This window comes from Amblyraja radiata, chromosome 10, assembly GCF_010909765.2.
Source record: "Amblyraja radiata isolate CabotCenter1 chromosome 10, sAmbRad1.1.pri, whole genome shotgun sequence".
Lineage (NCBI taxonomy): Eukaryota > Metazoa > Chordata > Chondrichthyes > Rajiformes > Rajidae > Amblyraja > Amblyraja radiata.
In genome coordinates, this window is record NC_045965.1 from 40,346,001 (window position 1) to 40,373,264 (window position 27,264).

The 27,264-nt window shown below is 41.5% G+C and overlaps 1 protein-coding gene across 1 annotated transcript in view; it reads left to right on the plus strand.

The window, feature by feature from the left end:
* ipo13 (importin 13) overlaps positions 1 to 27,264 on the plus strand; it is a 118,493-nt gene that overhangs the window by 38,009 nt on the left and 53,220 nt on the right. Inside the window, exons 3-10 of the mRNA XM_033028636.1 lie at positions 239 to 379; positions 2,172 to 2,313; positions 7,225 to 7,391; positions 11,240 to 11,360; positions 11,526 to 11,673; positions 18,123 to 18,304; positions 20,646 to 20,672; positions 21,444 to 21,578. Of these exons, the coding sequence (XP_032884527.1) occupies positions 239 to 379; positions 2,172 to 2,313; positions 7,225 to 7,391; positions 11,240 to 11,360; positions 11,526 to 11,673; positions 18,123 to 18,304; positions 20,646 to 20,672; positions 21,444 to 21,578 (1,063 nt within the window). The remainder of the gene's footprint in view (positions 1 to 238; positions 380 to 2,171; positions 2,314 to 7,224; positions 7,392 to 11,239; positions 11,361 to 11,525; positions 11,674 to 18,122; positions 18,305 to 20,645; positions 20,673 to 21,443; positions 21,579 to 27,264) is intronic.

Sequence of the window (27,264 nt, forward strand, 5' to 3'; positions counted from 1 at the left end):
CCCTCGTCACCCTGTCCACCTGGTGCATCCATTAGCCAAACTTTGTATTAGTGGTTTGACTACTTACGCCACGTAAGAGAACTTGTTGCTTTGGCTGTTTCTATATTGATTCATTTGTTTGACTGTTTGGAATATTCCTGGATTCTGTTGTAATTTTGAAACCTGAAATGTTTGTCATCTATCATGTGCATTTTCTTATCCTTGGTGTTAACGCCTGGTTCTTTTCTGGAACCTACAGATACGTAAACACGTTACTAAAGCTGATCCCTCAGGTCTTGCAGCTGCAGGAACAGCTGAGACAAGCTGTCCAAAATGGAGATATGGAAACATCACATGGCATCTGCAGAATCGCTGTGGCACTTGGAGAAAATCACTCAAGGTTTAACTTGCATTATTCTAATTTACCTTTGCATTTCTATCGTGTTTTGCCAATTGTTGCAATGCACTTAGCTCACCTATTGGGTAACCATGTGAAACTAAAATTGAACCCACACTGCATGTGGCTTTTCTTGAGCAAAGGATTTGAAATATTTAGGTAGAGCTTTTTAATTTGGATCTTCACATTTTCATATGCTGCTCAATTTGAGTATGTGACAAACCTGTTACACAACCTTTACATAAATGATCAATTGTGGTCCAGGTGACAAACCTTTTTCAGATGTGCTGATGTGAAAATGTCGTGGATATTTTGAACTTTAATGCCATTGAAAATCTTGGGTGTAAGAAATCCAATAGAAATATGAAGACACTGTATCAATAGATAAAACAAATGTATCAGGACATTGGCCATTAAATTAACTTCTGCCAAAATAATGGAGCAATGACTAGTCACATTGACAATTAAATGATCTGAAGAGGGAGTAATTTTACCATACAGCCATACTAAAAAAAAACAAGACACACAACTACATAAAAGTTAACATAAACATCCACCACAGCTGATTCCCCACATCCCTCACTGTGATGGAAGGCAATAAAGTCTAATCTTCTTCCCTCATTTTTCTCCCGTGGTCGGGGCAGGTGAAGCCCTCGCGAAGGGGCGGTCGAAGTCTAGGTCAAAGAAGAGTTGAAGGAAGGGCAGGAGGGTGAAGAGCATTAGGGAGGAAATTTAAGATCTTGCAGTTTTTGCAATGTTGGAGCAAAGTGAGTGTGCATTTGGAGAACTGCAAAATTAATGTTGATAATCTCAGATTTTTTTTCCCTTATTAAGTTATGGCTGTGATTCATTTAAATTTTTAGTTAAAAAAAAACATGTTTTGCTTCTCAGATAAAAGTAAAGCTTGACCACTGGGGGGAAAAAGGAACCTAAAAATCAAACTAGAGGCGAGGTGCTGAAGGGTTAATGTAGTTTTTCTGGGTAAATTTAATTTTTGGTTAATACAGTTGCCTGTCCATGAAGGGATAACAATAGTATTTGTCATACAAAATTGAATACAATGAACAATTTAAATATGTAGAAGGAAAAAAATTGAATTTTATGTGATTTCTGCGAACACCCTGAAAAGGTCAATGTATAGTAAAGCCTTGTAATTACTGAGCTCTTTATGATGGACACTGCCACCACCGACCCTTACTTACACTCCTCTGGCCACCCGCAGTCCGCTATGACTCTACTGATCCTGGCCTCGCCCCCGGCTTCCAGCAGGCTGGGGCCGACAACTCACCTGGATTCTAGGCTCAGTTCCAGAGTCCGAAGAAGGGCCTCGACCTGAAACATCACTTATCCATGTTCTCCAGAGATACTGCCTAACCTGCTGAGTTACTCCAGCACCTTGTGTCCTTTTAACCAGCATCTACAGTTGTTTGTTTCTACTACTTATATAATGATACTCTATTACGGGCAACCTGCAATAACTGACTCCATTGATCTCTATCCCTCTATCCCTATGGTCCATTATAACAAGGGTTTATTGTATATATTTTGGTGTGAGGCACTGTTAAAGTTAAATTATCTCATTGCAGTGAGCACTTTGGTTGCAGTAAGATCAGAACCACTCATCATTGAACCGAACAGCAGTTAATATTAAAACACCTGCTTTCAAATATTGAATATTAGCTGAAGCTTTTACAGTCTTATGAATTACTTTTGCTTTTCTCTGTTCCTGAATTATGCTATGGGTATGTATTTACTGTAAACATTCTTAACTAAAGCTTGCGTGTTTTCCATACAGAGCCTTGTTGGAGCAAGTAGAACACTGGCAGACATTTCTTGCACTTGTCAACATGATAATGTTTTGCACTGGAATTCCAGGCCACTACCCAGTAAATGAAACTACTAGCTCATTAACCCTAACCTTCTGGTACACGTTACAGGTATGAACAATATATTTATGGTCATATATAAGCTCCAAATGCATTATGCCAATTTAGAGTGATTTTTCTCATAGTTTTGCACTGTTATATAGAGGAACCTTTTTGGAAATTTCTAAGGAAAATTGTTAATATTCAAACACTAAAAATTATTAACTTTGTGTGCTTCTTAACTTGCTGATTATTTCTTCTTTTAAGTTTCAGAATGCCATTATTTTAGATTAGAAATACTCTGTGTGCGTGCATGTCCTATTAAAACATGAAAAGATAACACAGTGAGTCATAGGCCTGTCCCACTTAGGCGATTTTTCAGGCAACTACAGGCGACTAGTTTGTTGCCACATGTTCGCCGGTGGTCACCGAGAGTAGTCTCCTCAGTCGAGCAAAAAGTCATAGCGTCTTTCTGGTCGCCGCTAAATTTTCAACATGTTGAAACATTTTTGGCGACAGTGGGTTTGAGCGTAGCTTAACTTCTCCTGATGTAGGTGCTGTCGTAGGTTGTCGCCAGGATGACGTAGGTTGTCGCCGGTTTTTCGGCGACCTGCTACGACTATGACAGTCGCCGGCAGTTGCCTAAAAAATCGCCCATCAGGCAGCATCTCTGGAGATCATGAATAGGTGACGTTTCGGGTTGTGATGCTTCTTCATACTGCAGAAGGGTCCTGACCTGGAATATCACCTATCCCATGTTCTTCAGAGATGCTGCCTGACCTGTTGAGATACTCCAGCTCTTTGTGTCTTTTTGTGTAAAACTTGTGTCTCCATGAAAGGTTAACCCTGCAGATGAAAACTTCTTAAAGTCATCGTTAACAAAAATAAATAGCAGCATGTTGTACAATGAATGACCACTAATTATTTTCCATTGTTCATTTATAACTTAAACATTTCAGTAATTGCTAAGTCTTTGAAAGTCTGATTTATATGGAATTATACATGGCAAAGCCATCAAAGATTGTCGCCTTTTTCTGAACTACTTGTTTGAGATGTTAAAAGATTGGCTCATTTACTGTTTTGCATTTTAATCCATTATTCCAGTCTACCTGGACTGGATTCTTTTTTAGTTCCATTTATATTTGCGTTTTTCTAGTTAAATGCTTTGGCATCTGCCCGTTTCATAACTACAGTGAATCTGAAATAATGATCAGTTTTCCATATGCCCTTCTGCTGAAACATTCTTCAATTCAGAGTTCAAAAATGCATGGTGCCTTTTAAATTTTGGATATTCCTGAAGATACATGTGATTAAGAATAAGGGGTAGGCCATTTAGACTGAGATGAGGAAAATCTTTTTCACCCAGAGAGTTGTGAATTTGTGGAATTCTCTGTCCCAGAAGGCAGTGGAGGCTGATTCACTGGATGCATTCAAAAAATAGTTAGATAGAGCTCTTGGGGCTAGCGGAATCAATGGATATGGGGAGAAGGCAGGAACGGGGTAGATTGTGGATGATCAGCCATGATCACATTGAATGGTGGTGCTGACTCGAAGGGCCGACTGGCCTATTCCTGCACCTATTTTCTATGTATCTATGATTACAACAATTTAAAGTATCTTTAGTTACTCGGTAAATCATGGAAGATAAGAAATAACAGATCACTGTGCTGATTTCTAATTACTGCCTTTCTGTTTGGAAATGCTGATGTGTTCATTACTGGTGCCTTGTTTATCAGGAGTGCAGATTCTTAACTATAACTATAAAACATGTAAAGGTGCACCACAATTAATCATAACGTTGATACAATGAGACCTTGTGAGATTCATTTTTTTGAAACATGTTTATAAATATACACTTTTGAATTAATAACTAGAATTTCAGGACAGTGATCAGTTATTTCTTATCTTTCATGATTTACCATTCAACTGTTTTTTTTTGTGTGGGAACAGTGGGAGTGTTGCTTCGATTTTGATACAGTGATGCATTGCAGCACATTGTGTATGTTAGGATGTTGGGAATTGGTGCGCTCCTTGCTAAAGATGACTGCAAAGGTGTATTCTTATTCCCAGTCAGTTGCTTATTTTCAACTTCAGTATTACAGGACAGTTTATAATAAGCAATTTATGAAAGTAACAAAGCTCTTGAAGTACTAGTAATTTTATGCGACCTAAATATAAATTCTCATAATAAAATTAATATTAAAATTTTGGTTTGTGCCAGCAATGATTTGCGAAAATGGTTTAATAATCAGAACAGCATGTAGTGATTTATGGATGAAATATAGTGCCAGCTGAACAGATGATACTGTGTTTTCAGTAAACGTTTCATTGAAAGCTAGGATCCTCAGGGATCCACAGGGCTGCCAATACTGATGTCTGAAAAATTGACTTCGAATGTAGACCAACCAGCACAGAACAGATCCTTCGGACCATAAATGTCTGTGCTGAAAATGATGCCAAATTAAACTTCTGCCTACACATGATCCATATTCCTCCATTCCCTATGTATTAATGTCTTATCTAAACATCTCTAAAACTACACTATCGTATCTGCTTCCAGCAGGAGCCCTAACAGTGTGTCCAACAACCTGCTCCACACATCTCCTTTAAACTTTCCCAGATTTAACTCCCAACCGCTATTTCTGTATCTGATGTGCTGTACGCATTTGACAGCTGCCTTCACTGTCTAATTCCACCAATTTTTGTGTCGTCTGGAAATTTACTAACCAACTCCTCTGTATTTTTGTCTGAGTAATTTGTTGTCACAAACAACAAAGATTCCAGCACAGATCCTTGCGAAACACTTCTGGTCACAGACCTTCAGCCAGAATAACACACTTTCATCACTATTTGGTCTTTTATGGGTAAGCCAGTTCTAAATCTAAACTATTTGGTCATTGTGGATCCCATGCATCTTAATCTTCTGGATCAGCTGACCATGAGGAACGTTGTCAAATTCCTTGTGAAGTCCATATAGACGACATCTACTGCCCTACCTTCATCAGTCACCTCCTCAAAAGAACTCAACCAAGTAAGTACGAAGTAGCCTGCCTCGGACAAGGTCATGCTGACTTTCCCTAATTAGTCCAAACTCTTCCAAATGCGAGTATTTTCCACTCCCAATCTCCTTTAAACAAAGAAACGTGACCTGCAACTTCTATAAATGTTGCACTCTTGCCTCAACATTTAGTTATGGAATAAATTTCATGATTGGATTCACATGCTCATTAACTTTTGATCGACATTGAACTTTATAATGGAAGATAAATCCAATTTCTATGTTTGATGGTGCAAAACATTTTTAATTATCGTCTTGATAATTTGATGATGTGCAAAATGGCTTTAAGTCCTCTTATACAACTGTAAACAGCTATGTTAATATAAATTGTTAGTGTTGAGCCTTTTTGAGTAAAAAAGCCTAAAAAGGTGACTATTTTGTACATTTGTTATAATTGGTGTTAATTCTGTGAGCTGATAGTGGACCCTGCATAAGGAAAGGGAAAGGAAGATGTACAGAAGATCAATCAGGATTGTTTTTGTTCCAGTATGCAGATCAAAGTGATATTGATATAATGTTTACAAAACACAAGTCGAAGCAGGGGTCGGCAATTTGGCCCTCCCTTTTGCTCCAACTTCGGGGGGGGGAAATCATGACTGAGTGATTTAACTGGATAGTCCACACTGAAATCTTTTCACTGTAATCAGTACATGTGACAATAATAAAACTATACCAACACATTTTGCCTTCAAACTGCATTGGGTAGTGAATTGCAAAGAGTTCTTTTCATCTGGGTGATGGAATTTAAAAAAAATCTTGGTCCTTAATGGCAAACCATTTATTTTGAGATTGTGACTACTGGTTCTGGATGCCCCATCTTGTTCCATAATGTCTTTTAGCCTATTGCAAGTTCACTTAACTGACACATAGTACGGGTTCAACTCTTATAATTCTGCTCATAATTTATGAACTTATGACCATAACTGCTTCATCAGTTCGGGCACTATAAAAGCTGGACAATTACTCACTGCGATATCAAGCATCCAATATGAGAATTTTAATGTTAAAATTATAATGCACATATGCACAATCTCATTAGGATGATGCACCTTCTGTAGCCACTAAATGGAAGTCACGTTCTTGGCCCCTCAGTTTCTTGCCTATAGATACTCTCATTAGATATCACTTCTAACTGCTTTATCCCCAACCTGTTGGCCTGTGCTAGATAGTTTTGAGAGGCCAAAAATCTTGTCATGTTAGTCTGTTACTTTACTCCATTTGTTTTTTCCACCTTTTAGCTTTAAAGTTTCTAGACCTTTCCATTATCTATTTAGAGCTAATGGGCACCTTTTGGTAGAAATTCAATTGTATCTAAACAATGTTGACTGGCAGAAGAAGGTAATAACATGGAACTGCAAATGCTAGTTTATACCAAAGATAGACATAAAATGTAGGATTAACTCAGCGGGTCAGGAGAAAGTGGGTAGATAATGTTTCTGGTTGGGACCCTTATTCAGACGGATTGTAGGGCAGAATAGGGGAAGAAAACTGAAAATGAAAGGAGGTTGGACAACTCACAGTTGGCAACAGATGACCTCAGGCAATAAAAGGCAGATTTTTGAGCAAAGGCCAGAGATAGAATCAGGTGTGAACCTGGTTATTCCAGCTTTTGTCTTTGTCAGAAGCTGACTGAGCTGAAAGAAAATTGAATGTTTACTTTGTGCTTTATTTTTAACATAGGAAGTAAGCAGTTTGGATGTCAAAAATATAATTCTCAACAAAAAATATTTTGGATAGTTTGGTAAACATGTTTTCCACATGAGGAATAGATTTTAATTTCAAGATGTGCGGTTGCGTATTATTTCTGAAAACTGAAGAGGAATCTGTTTTGTTTTCCTGAAGATTTGTTAAGCTTGTTTCCTTTCATTCCACTTAATGCTTTTAAAATTAATTAATTAAAATAATTTTTCTCTTGTGACATCTAGGATGACATAATGTCATTTGAAGCTGAGAAACAGGTGGTGTATCTACAAGTTTATCGTCCCGTTTACTTTCAATTAGTTGATGTCCTTCTGCACAAGGCTCAGTTCCCTTCAGATGAAGAATATTCCTCATGGTCCTCTGATGAAAAAGAACAATTTAGAATATACAGGTCAGGAAGCAATTGTTTAGGTGTTTGTAGAACTGCAAGCCTCATGTGCTTTTCTAAGCTTTCTGATGGTTGAAACATAATGATTGTTAATAATAATAATAATAAATTTTATTTAATGGGCGCCTTTCAGACATCTCAAGGACACCTTACATAGTAATCGGAATAAAAACATATAATCGGAATAGAACAGGTAAAAAAGACATCACAGAGACACAAATTAAAAACAGAATTCAATCCAAAAACAGAAAATCAAAAACACAGTGTGAAGAGAGAGCAGCGGCAGCCAAAGCGCGCTAGCGTCCACTCTCTTCACGGCAGCCATCTTGGACACAGACCTACAGGACTACAATTAGACAAAAAAATCATCCCCCCACAGTGGGTAGCACTGTGGAGGAAGGCACAATGTCCAGTCCCCATCCCATGTTCACCCCAAAGTCAGGCCTATTGAGGCCACTGCAATTGCCTCTACGGAGGCCCGATGTCCCTGGCCGTTCTCACCGGGTGGACTTGCCCCGGCGTCGGGAGAGTCCTTTCGGCGGCTGGGCCACCTGGAACGGCCGCTTCCTGGTTGGAGCCCGCGGCTGCCGAAGCCGACAAGGCCGCGCCGGTTTGGAGCTCCCAGGCTCCCGATGATAAAGTCGGCGCCGCCTCTCCGCACTGCCGCCTCTCCGCACGCCGCCTCTCCGCTCCGCAGACCCGCAGCCCGGAGATGTTGCTCTCGGCGGTCCAGCTCGCCAGAGCTCCAGCGCGTCGCTCCAGCGCGGCGACCCAGGCAAGGCATCGCCCGCTCCGCTCCAGCGCTCCAACGCTGTGCCGAGGCCGAGGTGCTGGGCTGTCCCCGCCAGGAAACGGTGCTCCAAGCCCGCAGGTAGGCCACGAGGACGGGTCGACGGGCAGCCCGGAGAAAAGGCTGCCACACCGACCAGGTAGGGACCTAGAAATAAAGTTACACCTACCCCCCACATTAAAAGACCATATCCCCTACAAACAAAAAAACAGGACTCACTAAAAACTATTAAAAAAACGAATTTAAAACGGACGGCTGCTGGCTAGCAGCCGTTCATCAAGATGGCTCCTCCTCCACCTCGTTTGTTGATTGTTGAACAGTTGCTGATGGTACTTTGCAGATTATTGATCACTCGCAGTATATTTTACCACTTTGCAGATGGGTGATTTGTTTCATGCTTCTGATTTAAAAAAAAAAATTGTTTTGTGAATTCCTGATGCCACCCTTGTTGTCACGAGGAGGTCTTTTAACACATCCACTCAAGGGCAGGATATAATTTAGTAGATATTCTTGAAAAAGGACCATGTATTTAGTTGCTGTTGATCAGTATCTTGCAGTAAGCTTCATTAAGTGAGTGGACGAATGATATGAATGTGTGATTTGGAACTTCATTCTCGGAATAATCTGATTGTATTTGGAGGGGGTGATCATTTTAGGAGCTGCTATAATAGGCATTATCACAAAGATAGGTGAAGGATTTTTCACGTTTTATGCTTCCGAATATTTTGCATTAACCTTTACTTGAATAAGCAAGTTCGGTATTCTGAATGCGCATGCCCAGGTCATAGATCACCAGCTATAAAACAATATTGGCAACGGTGGTGCTTCATTGTGTGCAGGCTTGCATTTCGTCCGTGGTCGGGGTCGGCTCTCCGTCGCTGCGGATGCTGTTGAGTTGCTGTTGGCCCGTCTCCTCCCTGGTGTCCCATCCCTGTCCAGAGGTGTCCAGGGTGGCCCTGGGCTTGCGGGGCAGCCCCGGACTTGCAGCCGCTGGCTCCAGCTCGGCTCTGCCTATCCCGCCGGGTTGGCCGGCAGCCCTCCACCTCCACCCCCTCCCCTCAGTCCGACACCGAGATCCTGCTGAAGATGGGTAGCTGTCGGCCCTTCTCGAAGATGGGCAACTCGGAGCCGCTGCTACTGCAGTCGTCTTGGTCGGAGAGAGAGTCTGCGGATGGGCTCCTGCCGGCCATAGGCAGGCCGGGCGCCCGCTGGAGCTGAGGGTACTGTTGGTGATGGTGGTGCTGGCGGGAGCAGCCACCTCCTCCCCCTCCCTTGCCCAGCCCCAAGCTCAGAGTCCGGGTCAGCTGTAACTCCAGGTCGGGGCTGAAGGCCGCCCGCAGAGCGGCCCAGTCTAATGCCAGGCCGGAGGAGGCTGAGCCCAGGCTGCTGCTCTGGCGCAGGCAAGGCTGGGGCCCTCGCTCCTCCTCAGGGTTGTGGATGAAGTGGCAGCGGGTATCGTAGGGCCAGAAGCCGGTGGTGTGCATGGTATGGCTTGTACTTGGGGTAGTGGCTGAGGCCGTGGGCGAACTGGCACTTGTTGCCATAGCGGCTCTGGATTTGGAGCGGGGTTGGCTGGAGTTGGCACTGGCTGTGGGTCCTGTGGGTCCAGGGCCGCTGGTGTTGTCGGTCTGGGCTGTCGGTTGGCCCGGCGGGAGAGGCGGAGGTGAGCTGAGGTTGGTGCTTCTCTGTGCTGGGCCTGGGGGCCGGTGTCCCATCAGCCCAGACGTCTCCGGCCGCCCTCTCTCTCTCTCTATCTCCTCCCTCTCTCTCTTCCTCCCCCCTCTCTCTCTCTCTCTGTCTCTTCCTCCCCCCCTCTCTCTTCCTCCCTCTCTCTCTCTCTCTCTCTCTCCCCCCCCCCTCTCTCTCTCTTCCTCCCCCCTCTCTCTCCCCCCCCTCTCTCTCCCCCCCTCTATCTCCCCCCCCTCTCTCTCCCCCCCCCTCTCTCTCCCCCCCTCTCTCTCCCCCCTCTCTCTCCCCCCCTCTCTCTCCCCCCCTCTCTCTCCCCCTCTCTCTCTCTCTCCCTCCCCCTTCCTCTCCACCAACCTCCTGCCCTACCCTGCCCTCCCTCCCCTAAACCCCCTTCCCCCCTCCACACCCTCCCATCCCCTCTACCCCTCCCCTACCCCCTTCCCTCCACATCCCCCCTCCCTCCCCCCACCTCTCCCCCTCCATTCCCACCCCCTCTCCCTCTGTCTCCTGCCCTTCTGCCTCTGCCTCTCTCTCTGTCTCTCCCCATTCTCTCTCTGCCCTCACTCTCTACCCTCCCTCTTGATGCGCCTGCGAGTTGGGGGCTATGCATCAGTGGATAGGGCGGTTATGGGGTAAAAGGAGCAAATTAATAATATTAATATAATATCAAGGGGGATAGTTAGTGTGTGTGTGGGAGTGGTTAGTGTGTGTGACGCCGCATGCCGCCCCCCCCCCCCCCGCAAACGCGTTGGGAGCACTTGGTCTAGCAAATATTAAATGTGTTGCCAGAGATGCTGACTTTTGGTTGAGAATTTAAACTAATGCACTTGGCTTTCTGAGGTTGATTTAAAAGACCCCATGATACAATTTGCAGAGCTTGTAGAACAGGTGCTGAAATAACATTGCTCAATGAACATTGCCAAATCAGTTATTGAAATATTTGTAGATCCCTATCCTAGAGGATCATGGATGTTGTCATTTAGTGTTATCAAAATTAATAGATTTAAGATACTTGGCACTTCTACAGTTTCTGGTAGGAAACTGGGATTCAAGTCAGAGTCTGCTATGAATCTATTAAATGGAGGAATTGGGTGAAGCCATACGTATGACAGTGTCCTGGTCCTATTTCTTGCGTTCTCATGCCAGAATCATAAATTCCTAATTATCGTATCTCTTATTACATGTTAAACACTGGCCAAAAGTGCTGGATAAATGCTCCATTTCAATTTTTGACATAAAGGATTGTGTTACAATTTTCAAACTTTAAAATAGTTGGATATTCAATTGTATGTTTAAATTAATTCTGAGTATTTTTGTTGTAAACACATTTATAATCTATAATTACATAACAAAATGTATCTTTTCGTGGCAGAGTTGATATCTCTGACACTCTGATGTATGTCTATGAAATGCTGGGAGCTGAACTGCTAAGTAATCTATACGACAAATTGGGAAGACTTTTAACTAACACTGAACAACCAACGTCATGGCAGGTAAATACTAGATTGCTACACCACTGTACTAATAAAATATTTGTGTTCAATTTGTTAGAAATATTGTATTTAATTTACATTTTGAGTAACTGGTATCCTGATTTCTTTATAATTGAAAAGTGCGTAACTTGATGTATTGCATAATTGTTTTCTCTTTCTGTTTAGCACATTGAAGCCTGTTTGTATGGGTTTCAATCTATTGCAGAAACCAATGATGTCAACTATTCCGATGTAATTCCAGGATTGATTGGTCTTATCCCAAGGATAAACATCAGCAATGTGCAGTTAGCTGACACAGTAATGTTTACAATAGGTATGCTTTATAGCGTTGAGTATATTTATTAGTGGGATAGCTCTTCCTAATAGTTGTGGTTGCACACAATTTTGGGATAACCTCATGGATTCGTAGTCGTACATCGTAGAAACATACCTGTCTGATAATTATGTACTATCTATACTACTCCCATTTACCGGCACTTGGTCTGCAGCCGTCTATGTGTTGATAATCCAAGTCCTTGTTCAGTTATTTAATTGGAAGTTGAGGGTATCCACCTCCACTATCAGGTAGTGTTTTCCAGATTCCAATCACCTTCTTGATATCCATATGCCTTCTTCACCAGCTTATCTACCTGTCTTGCTACCTTCAAGGATCCTTGGACTTACACACTGAGATCCCTCTTTCTCAACCCTTCCATGGGCCCCACTATTCATTGTGCATATCCTATCCTTATTAATCCTCCCAAAGTGCATCACCTTTCTCTTATCAGATTTAATCAATAGATTTAATCTGCTTTGGGATGATAGGTTAAACCAAGACCCAATCTGTCGTTGCAGGCATATTGCATTATTTTTGAATAAGAACTTAAAAGTCTATAGTAGAGAGACAGGCCTTTCAGCCCACCAATTGCTTTTCTGGATAGCGTTTAAATGTTGAGAGTATCCATTTCCACCGCCCACTTGACAAATTTTCTTCCTCAAATCTTTTTTTTAATCCTCTCCGCTCTTGTTCTCGTATGTCCCCTGGATTTTGATACCTATGTTCTGGGGAAAGATTTCGTACCATCAATGAAGTGATGCTTGGGGTCCTGCTTAATATTTATCCCTTCGTCAAGGCAACTAAATGCAGATTATTCAGTCATTAACATGCTCTGGTAACCTAAGATGTGAACTCTGTGTCTTTCCCCTAAATGCTGCTGACTGTTTTGAGTATTTCTAGTAGTTAGTTTTAGTTTCCAGTCATCGGCAACTGTGATATTATTCTTTTGTATTACTATGTTGTTGTTACTTGGAGCTTGCTATGTCCAAATTGGCTGCCCAGTCACTGAATAACAATCGCTTAACAACATTCAATAAAGTAAATGCAATGCTGCCCTGTAAAACCCAAACCCTAGACCTAGAGCTCAATAAAAACATTTGCTTTTGTGGCTTCCCACTTAATTTGGAAAATTATAGTCTTATGATGATTGGGTAATGATTCGAGTCGGGACTCTTCTTCAGACTAATTGTAAGGTGAGGAAGGAAGCTGGAAGTAAGGAGGGGCAGGTCAAAGCCTGGCAGGATACAGCTGAGGAGAGCTTTTGCTGAGCATATGGTTGAACAAAGGCCAGAGATGAAAAGACAGAAGGTGTGAGACATAAGGATTAAAGAGTTGCAAATTGTGAAGCTAGAGGAAGGAATCTAGGTCGAAGGGGATAAATAAATGTGAGTCCAGCTAGGTCACAGAGGAGATGGGGGGGGGGGGGGGGGAGGTGGCGGGGATAGGGGAAGAAGGGGGAGGGGGTTATAGAAGTTACCAAAAATGGAAAATTCAATGTTCATACCATTTGGGTGTAAGCTACCCAAGCCAAGTATTAGGTGCTGTTCATCCTGTTTGCGTGTGGCCTCACTGGCTATGGAGGTGCCCCAGCACAGAATGGGAAGAGGAGATAAAATGGTTACCAATTAGGAGATCCAGTTGACTTGGCGGACCGAACGCAAGTGTTTAGTGAAACGGTCACTGAGTCTACACTTGGTCTTACTGATGTACAGGAGGCTACATTGTGACATCAAGGCACTCGGCCAGGTTAGAGGAGGTGCACATGAAGCTGTGTCTGACCTGGAAGGTCTGATGGGATCCCTGGATGGAAGTGAGGGAGGAGGTATGGGGATGGGTGTTAGATTTCCTGCAGTTGCTGGGGAAAGTACCTGGGGAGGGAGTGGGTTGGGTTGGGAGAGACGGGTTGATTCCATCCTATCCCCTCTTGTCCAGTCCCTTCCAGGCTACAGCTGAGACATCTTGCATGCCTTCAACTCTTCGATAACTTTCAATTTCTAGGCCCCCATTGATTCAGCTTTACCATGTATGCTCAGTCCTTTTACAGGAATATCGCAAGGCCCTCTGGTTCTTCCTTGACCGGAGACCCAATTAATTTCCGTATATTAGCACTATCCTTTGCATGGCGGAATTTGTCCTGACACGCAACTTCCTTTTTGTTTCCTCTCACTTTCTTCACATTGAAGGTGTCGCCATGGGCACTCGCATTGGCCCAGCTACAGTGCCCTCCATAATGTTTGCGACAAAGACTCATCATTTATTTATTTGCCACAATTTGAGATTAGTAACAGAAAGAATGACATGTGGTTAAAGTGCACATTGTCAGATTTTTATAAAGGCCATTTTTATACATTTTGGTTTCACTATGTAGAAGTTGTAGCAGTGTTTATACATAGTCTTTTTCAGGGCACCATAATGTTTGGGACACATGGCTTCACAGGTTTTTGTAATTGCTCAGGTGTGTTTAATTGCCTCCTTAATGCAGGTATAAGAGAGCTCTCAGCACCTAGTCTTTCCTCCAGTACGAGTTGGAAATCAATACTCAGGAACATTAGATATTGTAAATGGAACACCTCAAGGGAGCATAATAAGTCCTTTACTATTTTTAGTAATGATAAATGATGTGTATGATGAAATTGTAAATGAAATGGGAGTTTCACTGTTTGCGGATGATGGGGCAATCTGGAAAAGGGGGAGAAATGTGAAGTTTATTGTGCAGAAACTACAGAGGGCTATAATAAAGGTACAAGAGTGGTCTTATAAATGGGGATTCAAATTTTCTGTGGAAAAGACAAAGATAATGTTTTTTACTAGGAAGGAAATTGGTAGTGAGGTTAAACTAAAATTATATAACCAGAAATTGGAGAGAGTAAAATACTATAAATTTTTAGGTTTATGGTTTGATGAGAGGATTACGTGGATAGTTCATATTCAGAAAGTAGTGGACAAATGTAAGAAGATACTTAATGTAATGAGATGTTTAGTTGGATGTGATTGGGGGGCAGGTAGGAAAGCTTTGAAGGCTATATACAATGGGTTAATTAGATCTGTGTTAGATTATGGTTGTGTGGTGTATGGGTCCGCATCAAGTACTTCTCTTAAGAAAATAGACAACATTCAATATCAGGCATTGAGAATATGTACAGGTGCAATAAAAACAACTCCAACAGCAGCATTACAGGTTGAAATGGGGGAGATGCCTCTAGAGATGAGAAGGATACAGCTTTCATTAAATTACTGGATTAACCTACAGGGCCAGAGTCAAGAACACCCAGCACAAGTTACTATCAAACCATGCTGGGAAAAGGAGAGAAGGGAAACAAAAAGTTTTGGATGGACAGTGACCCAGAGAGCAGTACAAATCGGCATAGCACAATTAAATGTGGTTCCAACAGTTCCATTACCTTCAATTCCACCTTGGATACTTCCAGATGCAACAGTAGACTTTACAACATTAGAACAGGAAAACAAGGAAAAACAACATAGGTATAATTCAGTCATCATACAGGAATACATTGACAGATACTACAGTTTTGTCCAAATTTATACAGATGCATCAAAAGATTCAGTAGATAAAGTAGGAGTAGCATTTATTGTACCAGAATTTCACATCAAAGTAGGGAAGAGGATCAATAATGAGGTATCAGTATACACAGGTGAAATGATTGCAATATTGTTAGCGGTACAGTGGGTCGAGGATACTAGGCCTTTAAGGACAGTTATTTGCTCAGATTCAGGTTTAGCAATAAAGAGTTTACAGCACAGCCATTCAGACAGTAGACCAGACATTTTGATTGAAATACAACAAACACTATTCAGAATTCAAATGATGGGGCTTACAGTCATATTTTTATGGGTACCAGCACACATTGGCATTAGAGGAAACGAAATGGCAGATAAGGTAGCAAAAGAGGTAGCAAAAAGAAGTAAAATTGATTTAAGTATTAACATAGGTAAAACTGAAATCAAAGACATTATTAAGCAAAGACTGAAGGAAAGATGGCAAAAGCAATGGGATGAAGAGCGGAAAGGACGGTGGTTCTACAGAGTCCAGAGGAAAGTGGGAGAAATGAGATGTGCAGGAAAAAACAGAAAAGAGGAGACAGTAATCTCAAGAATTAGATTTGGACACACTGGTCTGAACAGTACACTTTTTATAATAGGCAAGCATAATACAGGTAGATGTGAATACTGTGGGCAAGAAGAGACAATAGAGCATGTCATTGTACATTGTGAGAGGTATGAGGAGGAGAGAGAACGGATGAGTGAGCAGTTCAGAAAAGAAAGAATACAATTTGATTTGGTAGATATTTTGCAAGGAAGTTCATATAAGTGCTATCAAATCCTGTTGCATTTTCTTAGGGTAACCAATTTGTTCGGAAGGATATAGGTTATTAGTATATGTAATGGTGTTGTTTGATCCACACTCCATGCCAGTTGGTGGCGGTAATGCACCAAAAAAGTTGTTTGCCAACCGCCAAAAAACACCACATAGAAGAAGAAGAAGGAGTCTTTCCTCCAGTCTTTCCATCACCTTTGGAAACTTTTGCTGCTCTTTATCAACATGAGGACCGAAGTTGTGCTAATGAAAGTCAAAGACGCCAATGTGAGATTGAGAAACAAGAATAAAACTTAGAGACGTCAACCAAACGCTAGGCTTACCAAAATCAACTGTTTGGAACATCATTAAGAAGAAAGAGCTTACTAATTGCAATGGGACTAGTAGGCCAAGGAAGATCTCCACAGCTGATGACAGAGGAATTCTCTCTATAATAAACAAAAATCCCCAAACACCTGTCCGACAGATCAGAAACACTCTTCAGGAGTCAGGTGTGGATTTGTCAATGACCACTATCCGCAGAAGACTTCATGAACATAAATACAGAGGCTACACTGCAAGATGCATACCACTGGTTAGTTGCAAAATAGGATGGCCAGGTTACAGTTTGCCAAGAAGTACTTTAAAGGGCAACCACAGTTCTGGAAAAAGGTCTTGTGGACAGATTAAACGAAGATGAGCTTATATCAGAGTGATGGCAAGAGCAAAGTATGGAGGAGAGAAGGAACTGCCCAAGATCCAAACAATACCACCTCATCTGTGAAACATGGTGAGGGGGGGGGGGGGGGTGTTATGGCCGGGGCATGTATGGCTGCTGAAGGTACTGGCTCACTTATCTTCAATGATGATACAACTGCTGATGGTAGTAGCATAATGAATTCTGAAGTGTATAGACACATCCTATCTGCTCAAGTTCAAACAAATGCCTCAAAACTCATTGGCCGGCGGTTCATTCTACGGCAAGACAATGATCCCAAACATACCTCTAAAGCAATAAAGGAGTTTTTCAAAGCTAAAAAATGGTCAATTCTTGAGCGGCCAAGTCAATCACCCGATCTGAACCCAATTGAGCTAGCCCCCAAAACAGGCATAAGCTAAAGATGGCTGCAATACAGGCCTGGCAGAGCTTCATCAGAGAAGACACCCAGCAACTGGTGATGTCCATGGATCGCACTTCAAGCAACAGATTGCATGCAAAGGATATGCAACAAAATACTAAACATGACTACTTTCCTTTACATGACATTGCTGTGTCCCAATCATTATGGTGCCCTGAAATGGGGGAGACTATGTATAAACACTGCTGTGATTTCTACATGGTGAAACCAAAATGCATAAAAATGGCCTTTACTAAAATCTAACAATGTGCACTTTAACCACATGTGATTTTTTTTCTATTACAAATCTCAAATTGTGGAGTACAGATGCAAATAAATAAATGATGGGTCTTTGTCACAAACATTATGGAGGGCGCTGTATGCCTGCCTTTTAGTCTGTTGTGTGGAATAATCCACGTTCCAAATGTACACTGGCACCATACCCAACTCTTTTTCTGCTACATCACCGACTGCCTCCCACACTTCTGCAGAACTTGCTGACTTCATTAACTTTACGCTAACTTCCACCCTTCCCTCAAGTTCACCTGGACTATCTCTGACACTTCTCTCCCCTTTCTTGATCCCTCTGTCTCAACCACAGGGGAGACATTGGCAACTCTTCAATCCTTTTGTCTCACAACTTCTGTCTTTTCATCTGGCCTTTGTTTAACCATCTGCCTATCAACATTCACCTGTATCCATCCATTGCCTGACATCTTTTGCCCTGCCACTCCTTTCTTCCAGCTTTCTTCCCCCCCCCCCCCCCACCACCCCTCCTACAATCAGACGTTCTGGGTCTACAATTCAGACCTGGAACGTCAACCAATCAATGTTCTTCAGAGATTCTGCCTGACCTACTGAGTTACTCCAGCACTTTCCATGTTTTATTGTAAACCAGCATCTGCAGTTCCTTGTTTCTACATTCTTATAATGGTTGCTCTAGTTGGTTGCTGTTTCAATGTGATTTTGACAGGTACAACTTGCTGTTCTAAATCCATCAATTTCTTTTGTAGGTGCATTGGCCGAATGGCTAGCTGATCACCCAGTGATGATTAACAGTGTATTGCCACTGGTATTGCATGCTTTGGGCAACCCAGAGCTTTCCATATCCAGTGTTTCCACACTGAAGAAGATCTGTAGAGAATGCAAGTATGACCTACCTCCCTATGCTGCAAATATTGTGGCTGTTTCTCAGGTAATGATTGCAGAGATTTAATGACTATATTTACTGCAACAAGTTACTGTATCTCTTTACATTTGAAAGACTAAACTAAAGGTTTTGCTATTTTAGAAATTGTGCGCAGTATTCTTTGGCTATACAGGTGCACAACCTTTTATCCGAAGATCCAAATAACGAAAACCTCCGAATAGCGGACATTTTTTCGGTCCTTGAAGAAAGGTCCTTGAAAACGTTCACCGAGGGCGGCCCGCAGAGGTGACAGCGGAACCTCCGGTCGATCCTCGAAGAAAGGGGAACTAAATCCCCATTCATAAAAGAGAAGGTGAGGGTATATTGCGCGGGAGGGTTAATAATTGACAATATGCTGCTGCCTGCCCGCTGAGTTAAAAAGTTCCCACGGTAGACTCACGATACACAGTGTATCGTGAGTCTTGCATGGGAACTTTTTAACTCAGCGGGCAGGCAGCAGCAGATTGTCGCTCCCTTCAGTCTCACCCCACCTACACCCCTCTGCTTCCCGGCCATGTGTGTGACCCCTTCCCTCCCCTCTCCAGCTCCCCGCTCATTGCACCGGCGCGAGGGCTTTGCACTGTCTTCACGTCGGTGATGCCAGCGGGTCAGTGCCCACTGCAAGCACGGAGATCCCAGAGACCCACAGCCAGCAGCAGCCCAGCCCCGTTCCAACTCCAGAGGAAAACTGCAAACTGGCCAGAGACGTCAGGACCACCAGAAGCCGTTCCCCGAGCTGCGCCCCCTCATCGGGACACCGACCCCAGGCCCACTGCAAGCACGGAGATCCCAGAGACCCACAGCCAACAGCAGCCTAGCCCAGCCCCGCTCCAACTACAGAGGAACCTGGGTTGCGGATGACGGGGCGCAGCTCGGGGCGTCGTAGGCAGCATCGGGGAGCGGGTTCCTGTTGGTCCTGACGTCTCCGGCCACCTGCCATCCTCCGGGAACTGTACCGCCCTTGCAGGAGAGTGGGGTTGTTTGCAGTTGCAGAGGGAGGGGGCAAGGGCGGTACAGTTCCCAGTCTCAGCTCCAGTCCAGGGGGGTGGCCGGAGACGTCAGGACCAACGGGACACCGACCCCCAGGCCCACTGCAAGCACGGAGATCCCAGAGACCCACAGCCAGCAGCAACTCCCGTCCAGCCCCGCTCCAACTCCAGAGGAACACGTAGGGGCAGAAGCTGATGGTGTGCAAGGTACGTCTTGTTCTTGGGGTGGCGGATGAGGGGGCGCAGCTCGGGCTGTGGGCAAACTGCCACTTGTCGCCGTAGCGGCCCATCGGGGAGCGGATTCCTCTGGAGTTGGAGGGGGAGGGGGGTATTGTGCTGTTTCATCGCCCCCTGCTATCTCAGGGACAGGGAGACAGCGGCTTTTTAGACTGGTGGGCAATCACTTCCAAAGTTCTGCCCACACAGTCAGTACACCTCTCCTACACTGCATTTCATACAGACATTTATTCTGCAAGAAAAAACGACATTGAAGACTCAAACTCGCGACCGAGTAACTGCCGGGATCAAGGCGCAAACTCGCGACCTTGCGGATATGGGCCGAGCACTCTACCACTGAGCCAGCCATTAAAATCTACGCTAAAAAATTTCCATTCCGAAGGCCGACAAATTCTGAATTACGAAAAGTGTCTGGTCCCAAGGCTTTCGGATAAAAGGTTGTGCACCTGTAATAGAAAATGTAATTTCTCTGCATGGCTATATGTGTGAGCTACGTCACTTATTTAGAAAAACCGAAAGACTTTTCATAGAGTCTGCTGCAAAATAGTTAATGGTATTTGCTTTGGTCATGTCTGAGGTTAAAAATTCACTGAGAGATGCAAGAAATTTATATGGATCAAGGAATTCTTCTAAAATTCCATCACTAACAATGGTCCGGTGTTTATCATGCACTTTTGGAAGCACTATGAATATATTCTAATGAAAAGAACCTTGCACTGTGAAGTCCTTGCCAATTGATTGAGGCCCACTTTGGCATATTTCTATTTTTTGTTATATTATAAACTGTGAAATAAATATGTGCCGAATCAAAAATGAGTAAAGATTGCTGTGTTCTGTTAGAAGCATTATTGAAAAATCAATAGAATACGAGCTGCAGTTCTAGTGAAATAGATTAAACGGGTATATTTCTCTAGAATTTTGTTCATATCTATTTTCCATCTATGTGTCTTTAATAATGTGATACATTCATTTAATTATTACTTTTAATTAGTTGACCAGTTTGGAATTTTCAGTGAAACACTTGTCAGGCCTGAGATTAAATGAAAGGCAGCTATTAGGTAGGTTCTTGCATTGTAACAAATGATAACTGGTATTTTCTTTTTTGTTGTTGTTTTCCATAGGAAGTTTTAATGAAGCAAATTCATAAGGTCAGTTGATTAAGATTTCCTGATGACAGTTAAAACTCTGATATAACTTTTTGTGCTTATTTCTCTCTCCATCACATTTTCTTCTTTCACTCTTTATGAAGATAAATGTAAAATTAATACCAAGCTGCTTTAAATGGTAATGTTTTAAATGCCCTATACATCTGGATTAAATATGTTGATTTAGTACATAGTATTTAATAAATGTGTTCATCCTAGCATTTATATAAAATTAATTTTAGTGCAAAAAAGTGGAAAGTTTAAACTTTATACAACATAAATAATGCCGCATGGTACAAAATGAGCCGTGTATCTTCTGTAATTTCCATCTACAAATCTATTTTAAGTCATTTTAAACATTACTGGTAAATGATAAATCAATGAGCAAGACTTGCACTGAATGACTAGACTGCAGAGCCAGCTGATGAGGGGAGGGATGGGGTTGGGGGAATCTGTCCAACAATGTTTATTAAATAATTTACTGAAAATGATAGGTGAGTATGTAATATTGAGTGTGGGCTGTTCAAAGCTCCCACAGCACATTTCAGAATGTGACCAATCAGCATTTGTATGTATTTCAAAATCCAGAAGTTGCCCAGATTCCACAATGTTAATTGTTTGATTTTACTTGTTTTGTTCTGGTGGTTTGTTTTGAGGCAGTTTTTGGTAAATATTTACTTTTATAAAATACATTATTTTTTGGTGTTGCAAAATGCTAAATTATGATTTTTTTAAAGTTTGTCATCATTGAGCTTTTCCTTTTTTCCTTTTTAGACAAGTCAGTGTATGTGGCTGATGCAGGCGTTAGGATTCCTGCTCTCTGCTCTTCAGGTGGAGGAAATCCTTAGGAACCTGCACTCCCTCATTAGCCCTTACATCCAGCAACTGGAGAAACTTGCTGAAGAGCCGGTATGTAGGATGAAAAATTAGCATCTTGACAACCAAGTTTTTGGGATTGTAGAACTATTTTATTTGAAGTTTTGCTTCTATTACTCCTCCATCAGTTTTATTTTCATTTTTCATCTTCTTAACTTTGCATCCTTGCTTTTTGGTAGGGTGTTTTATCTTTTTTCTTGTATCCTGAACCTCAAAACATATTACACACAGGGGAATAGATGTGCAAATTCTTGCACAGAATTCATTTTATATTAAAAACATATAATTAAAGACTAGTTAATACATGATTTCTAAAGGATGTAATAAAACTTTGACCAGCTTTAATTATTGGCAATGATTAAAAAAACTGCAAACCAATTGTCTCCTGAATATGTGTGCAAATAATATCTCATGAAAGAGTAACACGTCCAATCTTCTGAGCAAGCTCTAACATTATGTTCTTTTGTCTTTCTCTTCTGTCTTATTTTCAGTGTTATTTTGTATTATTTTATATGTACCATTAAATTCTTTAATCATTGTGTTTCTGCACCCTCCCATTTTTTAAAAACTTGCTGCTTGCTTTTTTTTAAACCCCATTTTTTAATCCACTTTCCATCTGTCCAGTGCCACCTATTTTGGTCCATTTAAAAAATCCCATCTACAGCTCATCTGGTAGATGGTTAGCAAAACATACTAGATCTTTGGATTCATAAATTTAAAAAAAGTTATGCTGAACATGTACAAATTGTAGTTCGCCTTAACCGGAGTAATCTGTCCAATGGTAGCTGCACACTTTAGGAATAACCGGAAGGACTCAGAATTTTTTTACAAGAAAGTTTTCGGGAATGGGATTTCTGCTGTAAGTTTGGTATGGAGAAGCTGGGGTTGTTTTCCTGGAACAAAGAAGACTGTGAAGAAACTTGATAAGAATTATATGTTTATAATTGGCATAGGCCAGATAAATAGTTGAAAGCTCTTCCAATTGGCTGATTGTGCAAGGAACATGTGAGGAAAATTCTTACTAGCCGTGGTTAGGATCGAGGTAATTATGTGTAAGGATAGTGGAAACGCAATCAATTAATGCTTTCAAAAGGAAGTTGGTTAGTGGGAATGGGACAGGTCGGAGGTGGAGAAAATGAGAATGCTGGATATCTGAAATGAAAACTAAGTTCTGGGAATATTCAGCTGAGCTGATGAAAGGGCATCGACTTGAAATGTTAACTATTTCTATCTCCATAGATGCTGCCTGACCTGCCGAGTATTTCCAGCATTCCAGAATTTTTTTTTTAAGACTGGGAATGCTCTTCTGGGAGCAGTTATGCAACCGGATGGGCCAAGTCATGGTGAATAGAATGAAACACTGGACTTCAAACTGTCCTATCCAATGCCTTTTTATAACTTTTAACAATTCATGCATATCACGACTTAAGATTTTGTTCTGGTTGGAAATTAAAATGTACATGCCTTCTACTATTTTCTGATCCTCATCTGAGTCTCCCATTAATCGCAATTTTGAATTGTTGAATTTTGCCCACAGAATAGTCATATTTTTCATAATTGTGTAAGTAGTCATTACCAACCAGTCTAAATCTCTTGTTTTTTTCCCCCAACATCCATTTTAAAATTGGATATCTACATCACTTTATAAGGCTGATCATCAATTCTGCCTTTAACTGTTGTTTTTACTGTCTGACAAGCCAATGTTAAAAAGCAATTTTAACTTCAACTTTACCCCCTTTTTAATCCTAAAATCATCATATAGAGTTTGATGAATTTGCAATATTTTGTATTTAAATTTGTGTTGCAATATTTTCTAATGGTATAACCTACTGGCTTTTTCTCATTTCCTTTGTTCCTTATTGCGATCAACAATTTGGCAACCTTAGATTAATTTTTAGGTTATTGAGCAAATGAAATTATAAACATTCTCATGAACTCTTCCCTCTACTCAGGTGAAAGTGAATGTCAAATAACTTTAATTCGTATTTTTAATGTTTACTATTCACCTATGACCTATTTTCTGCAGCTTCTCGCTTACAATAAAGTATTCCATGTAGACTTTCAAGAATTCTTAAACATTCTTGTAAATGGTGTCCTAAGAAGTTTTCCAATCCCCTTTATTAAGTCATAGACCATTCTTAATGTTGTCAAAAAAGTCAGAAGTAAGTAAAACACCATCTTTCCTTTCTATATTTACGCTGTTGTTTTGTTAAAAGGCACAATCTATCCAATACTTTAGAGAAGTGGCTTTCAAATTGGAGGTGGGGGGTTTATAAAAAGCAAGGGTCACCAAAATGGTTTAGCAAAGGGTCAGTATTGTGGTGCCCAAGGAATGCAGATAGCAAGGTGAAGTGGAATCGAGGCCCGGGGAGAATGAGGTTGGAGAACTGCATCTCCTGTGTGGACTCCTGCTTTCACCTGGTCATGCACCACTTGCTAATGGTAGGTAACAGTGAAATAAACACAAAATATCCTTTTTTAATGACACAGCATTTTAGGGTTTAATCAAAGGGTTTTGATTGCAAACCTAATTAGGTTTATACTTAGCAGTTTCTTAATAGTGGATCAAATATGTGAACTATTTGATTAAGATGAGTCACCTAAAAAAAGAAATATGTTGCTTCAAGTAAATGCCATTATTTTGTTTGGTACTAATTGATTAATGAGTTGGTCATTTGTTGAACAATATTTTGCACTTTTAAAAATAAAAGCAATATTTTCCCACTCCCAAACCTGTTGGAACTAATGAAAATATGTCTAAAAGCACACAGGTTTGCTTTAAATTATTTCCAGCATTCTATTGTATGTACATCAGTCACTGAAGGTAAGTATGCATTGTACATCAGTTACTGAAAGCAAGCATGCAGGTATAGAAGGCAGTGAAGAAAGCTTCACTGCGAGAGGATTTTAGTTTAGGAGCAAGGAGGTCCTACTGCAGTTGTACAGGGTCCTGGTGAGACTGCACCTGGAGTATTGTGTGCAATTTTGGTCTCCTAATTTGAGGAAGGACATTCTTGCCATTGAGAGAGTGCAGTGTAAGTTCACCGGGTTAATTCCCGGGACGGCGGGACTGGTATATGATGAAAGAATGAGTCAACTGGGCTTGTATTCGCTGGAATTTAGAAGGATGAGAGGCTATCTTATAGAAACATATAAAATTAGAGGATTAGACAGGGTAGATGCAGGAAAAATGTTCCCTATGTTGGGAGAGTCCAGAACCAGGGGTCACAGTTTAAGAATAAGGGTTAGGCCATTTAGGACTGAGATGAGAACTCTTTTCATCCAGAGAGTTGTGAATCTATGGAATTCTCGGCCACAGAATGCAGTGGAGGCCAATTCACTGGATGTTTTCAAGAGAGTTAGATTTAGCTCTTAGGGCTAAGGGAGTCAAAGGATATGGGGGAGAAAGCCGGAATGGGGTACAGATTTTGGATGATCAGCCATGATCATATTGAATGGTGGTGCTGGCTCGAAGGGTCGAATGGCCTACTCCTGCACCTATTTTCTATGTTTCTATAATCAAGGCTGCAGAATTTCTAGACACATTGCTGGAGTAACTCAATGGGTCAAGCAGCATCTCTAGAGAACATGGATGGGCGATGTTTTGGATCGGGACACTTCTTCAGACTGAGGAAGAAGCAAATGGCTCTGTCTGAAGAAGGGTCCCGACCAGAAATGTTGCCTACCCATGTTTTCCTGTAATGCTGCCTGACCTGCTGAGTTACTCTTGTACTTTTCCTTTTATTTGTAAACCAGCATCTGCAGTTCCCTGTCTCATGAATAATTTGTAAATCATCAGTCCCTTAGCTGCTTCAACATTTACCCTTCAGTCTCTGAAATCTTATTGACTGTATTTAAAAATATAGTGTGGCTAAAGAGCAATATTCTGTCTGATGATGACTGTTCTGAAAAAATGTTTATTATCTTAATTGCAAGAAGTCTTGTATTTATGTCAGCACTGGTTTAATGTAGTGGAGTGCCCCAAGATGATTCTCAAAAGCATTATCAACCAAAACTTGACACAGAATTGATGAAGAGATTAGTTTTGCTATGCATATTGTAGGAAGAAACATTGACAGAAATTTGGTAAATTCTGTGTAATATTGGACGGGTGTTGGAGGGAGTTAATTAAATTCAAAGCCTTTGAAGCTTAAGATCCTTCGAAAATAAGATTTTTAATAGTTATAGTGCACTTCCAGAAAGGATGATAGAAGCCGATTAATTTATGTCTTGGAATTCCATTTATATGATTGGGGATGGAGTGGGTGAATTTGCACGAAAAAATTGTGGTGAATTGCATATACTGTGCAAGGGTAAAATGGTTGAATTGGCATTGTATCATGCTCCTTGACTGCTTTTAGTCTATAATTAACACTATACTTTCATTCCCTAACACTGTACTGAAAATTCCTACACTGTTCAATATCTTTGGAACTAATTCATATCCAACATGAGTATTCATAGCGGGTTACCCTTTACACAAAAAGTCGTTTGAATTGCAGCAGTGCGTGTGCTAAACTTTTTTTTTTGTTATGCTGCTTTATCTTCCATCCACTCTGTCAATTCCAACAAAAATTATAAATTCTATTTTGGATGTTCTTCCATAGTAGTTGCCTTATCATCCTTTACTATCTTGCATACTCTGTCTAATCCGGTTGTATGTTTCTCCTGAGATAGGCACAAAGTGCTGGAGTAACATAGTGGGTCAAGCAGCATGTCTGGAGAAAAAGAATAGGTGATGTTCCAGGTCGGGACCCTTCTTCAGACCTGGAAGTGAGAGGGTGGGTGAAGACCTTGGGCAGGGTGGTACCCAGGTAGGCCCATTGTTGGCTAGGGAAGGTGTGATCTACGTCTTGCCTTGTATTTGTGTCAGCGTCTGTATTTCTTGAGTCTCTTGCCCAGAGTAGGTTAATGGAGTACCAAAGGATATAGGTTTAATGTGAAGGGGAAAAGATTTAATAAGAATCTGAGGGGTAACATTTTCACACAAATGGTGGTGGGTGTATGGAACAAGATGCCGGAGGAAGGAGTTGAGGCAGGAACTATCCCAACATTTAAGAAACAGTTAGGTATATGGATAGGACAGGTTTGGAGGGATATGGACCAAATGTGGGCAGGTGGGATTAGCGTGGCCCGAAGGGCCTGTTTCCACATTGTTAGAAATATTTTTCCCCACTACACCAGCAACAGTATTAAAGATATAACCTGAATGTTTATGCTCAAATAAATCAAAGAGTCAGAAAATCTCTGCAATAGCTTTACTTGTCACCATGGTGAGAGAAAGACCCAAGCAAATGCCGGTGCTACTTCTGACTGACAATACAGAGAATTCACACATATCTTTATACTCATAAACAGCCGTAAAACACATGGTTAGTAATTTTCCATTACATGAATGAAGGTTAGGGAGGCAGGGAGTTTATAGGGAGGAGACCACCTGCCAAAGTAAAAAATAAGACCTTATTGTTTGGAAACACATATACAGGATGATAGCATTATCATGGAATGTCATAAGGATGAGAACAGTTCTTATCTATGTTCTCTCAGCTACTGCAAGGCCGATTTGTGATCCATTCTGCCGGATTACTGCAAAAGATTGTTTTTACTACATGCTAACATCTTTAAAGCATTAATTAAAGGTACAGTCCCGATAGAAACATAGAAACATAGAAAATAGGTGCAGGAGTAGGCCATTCGGCCCTTCGAGTCTGCACTGCCA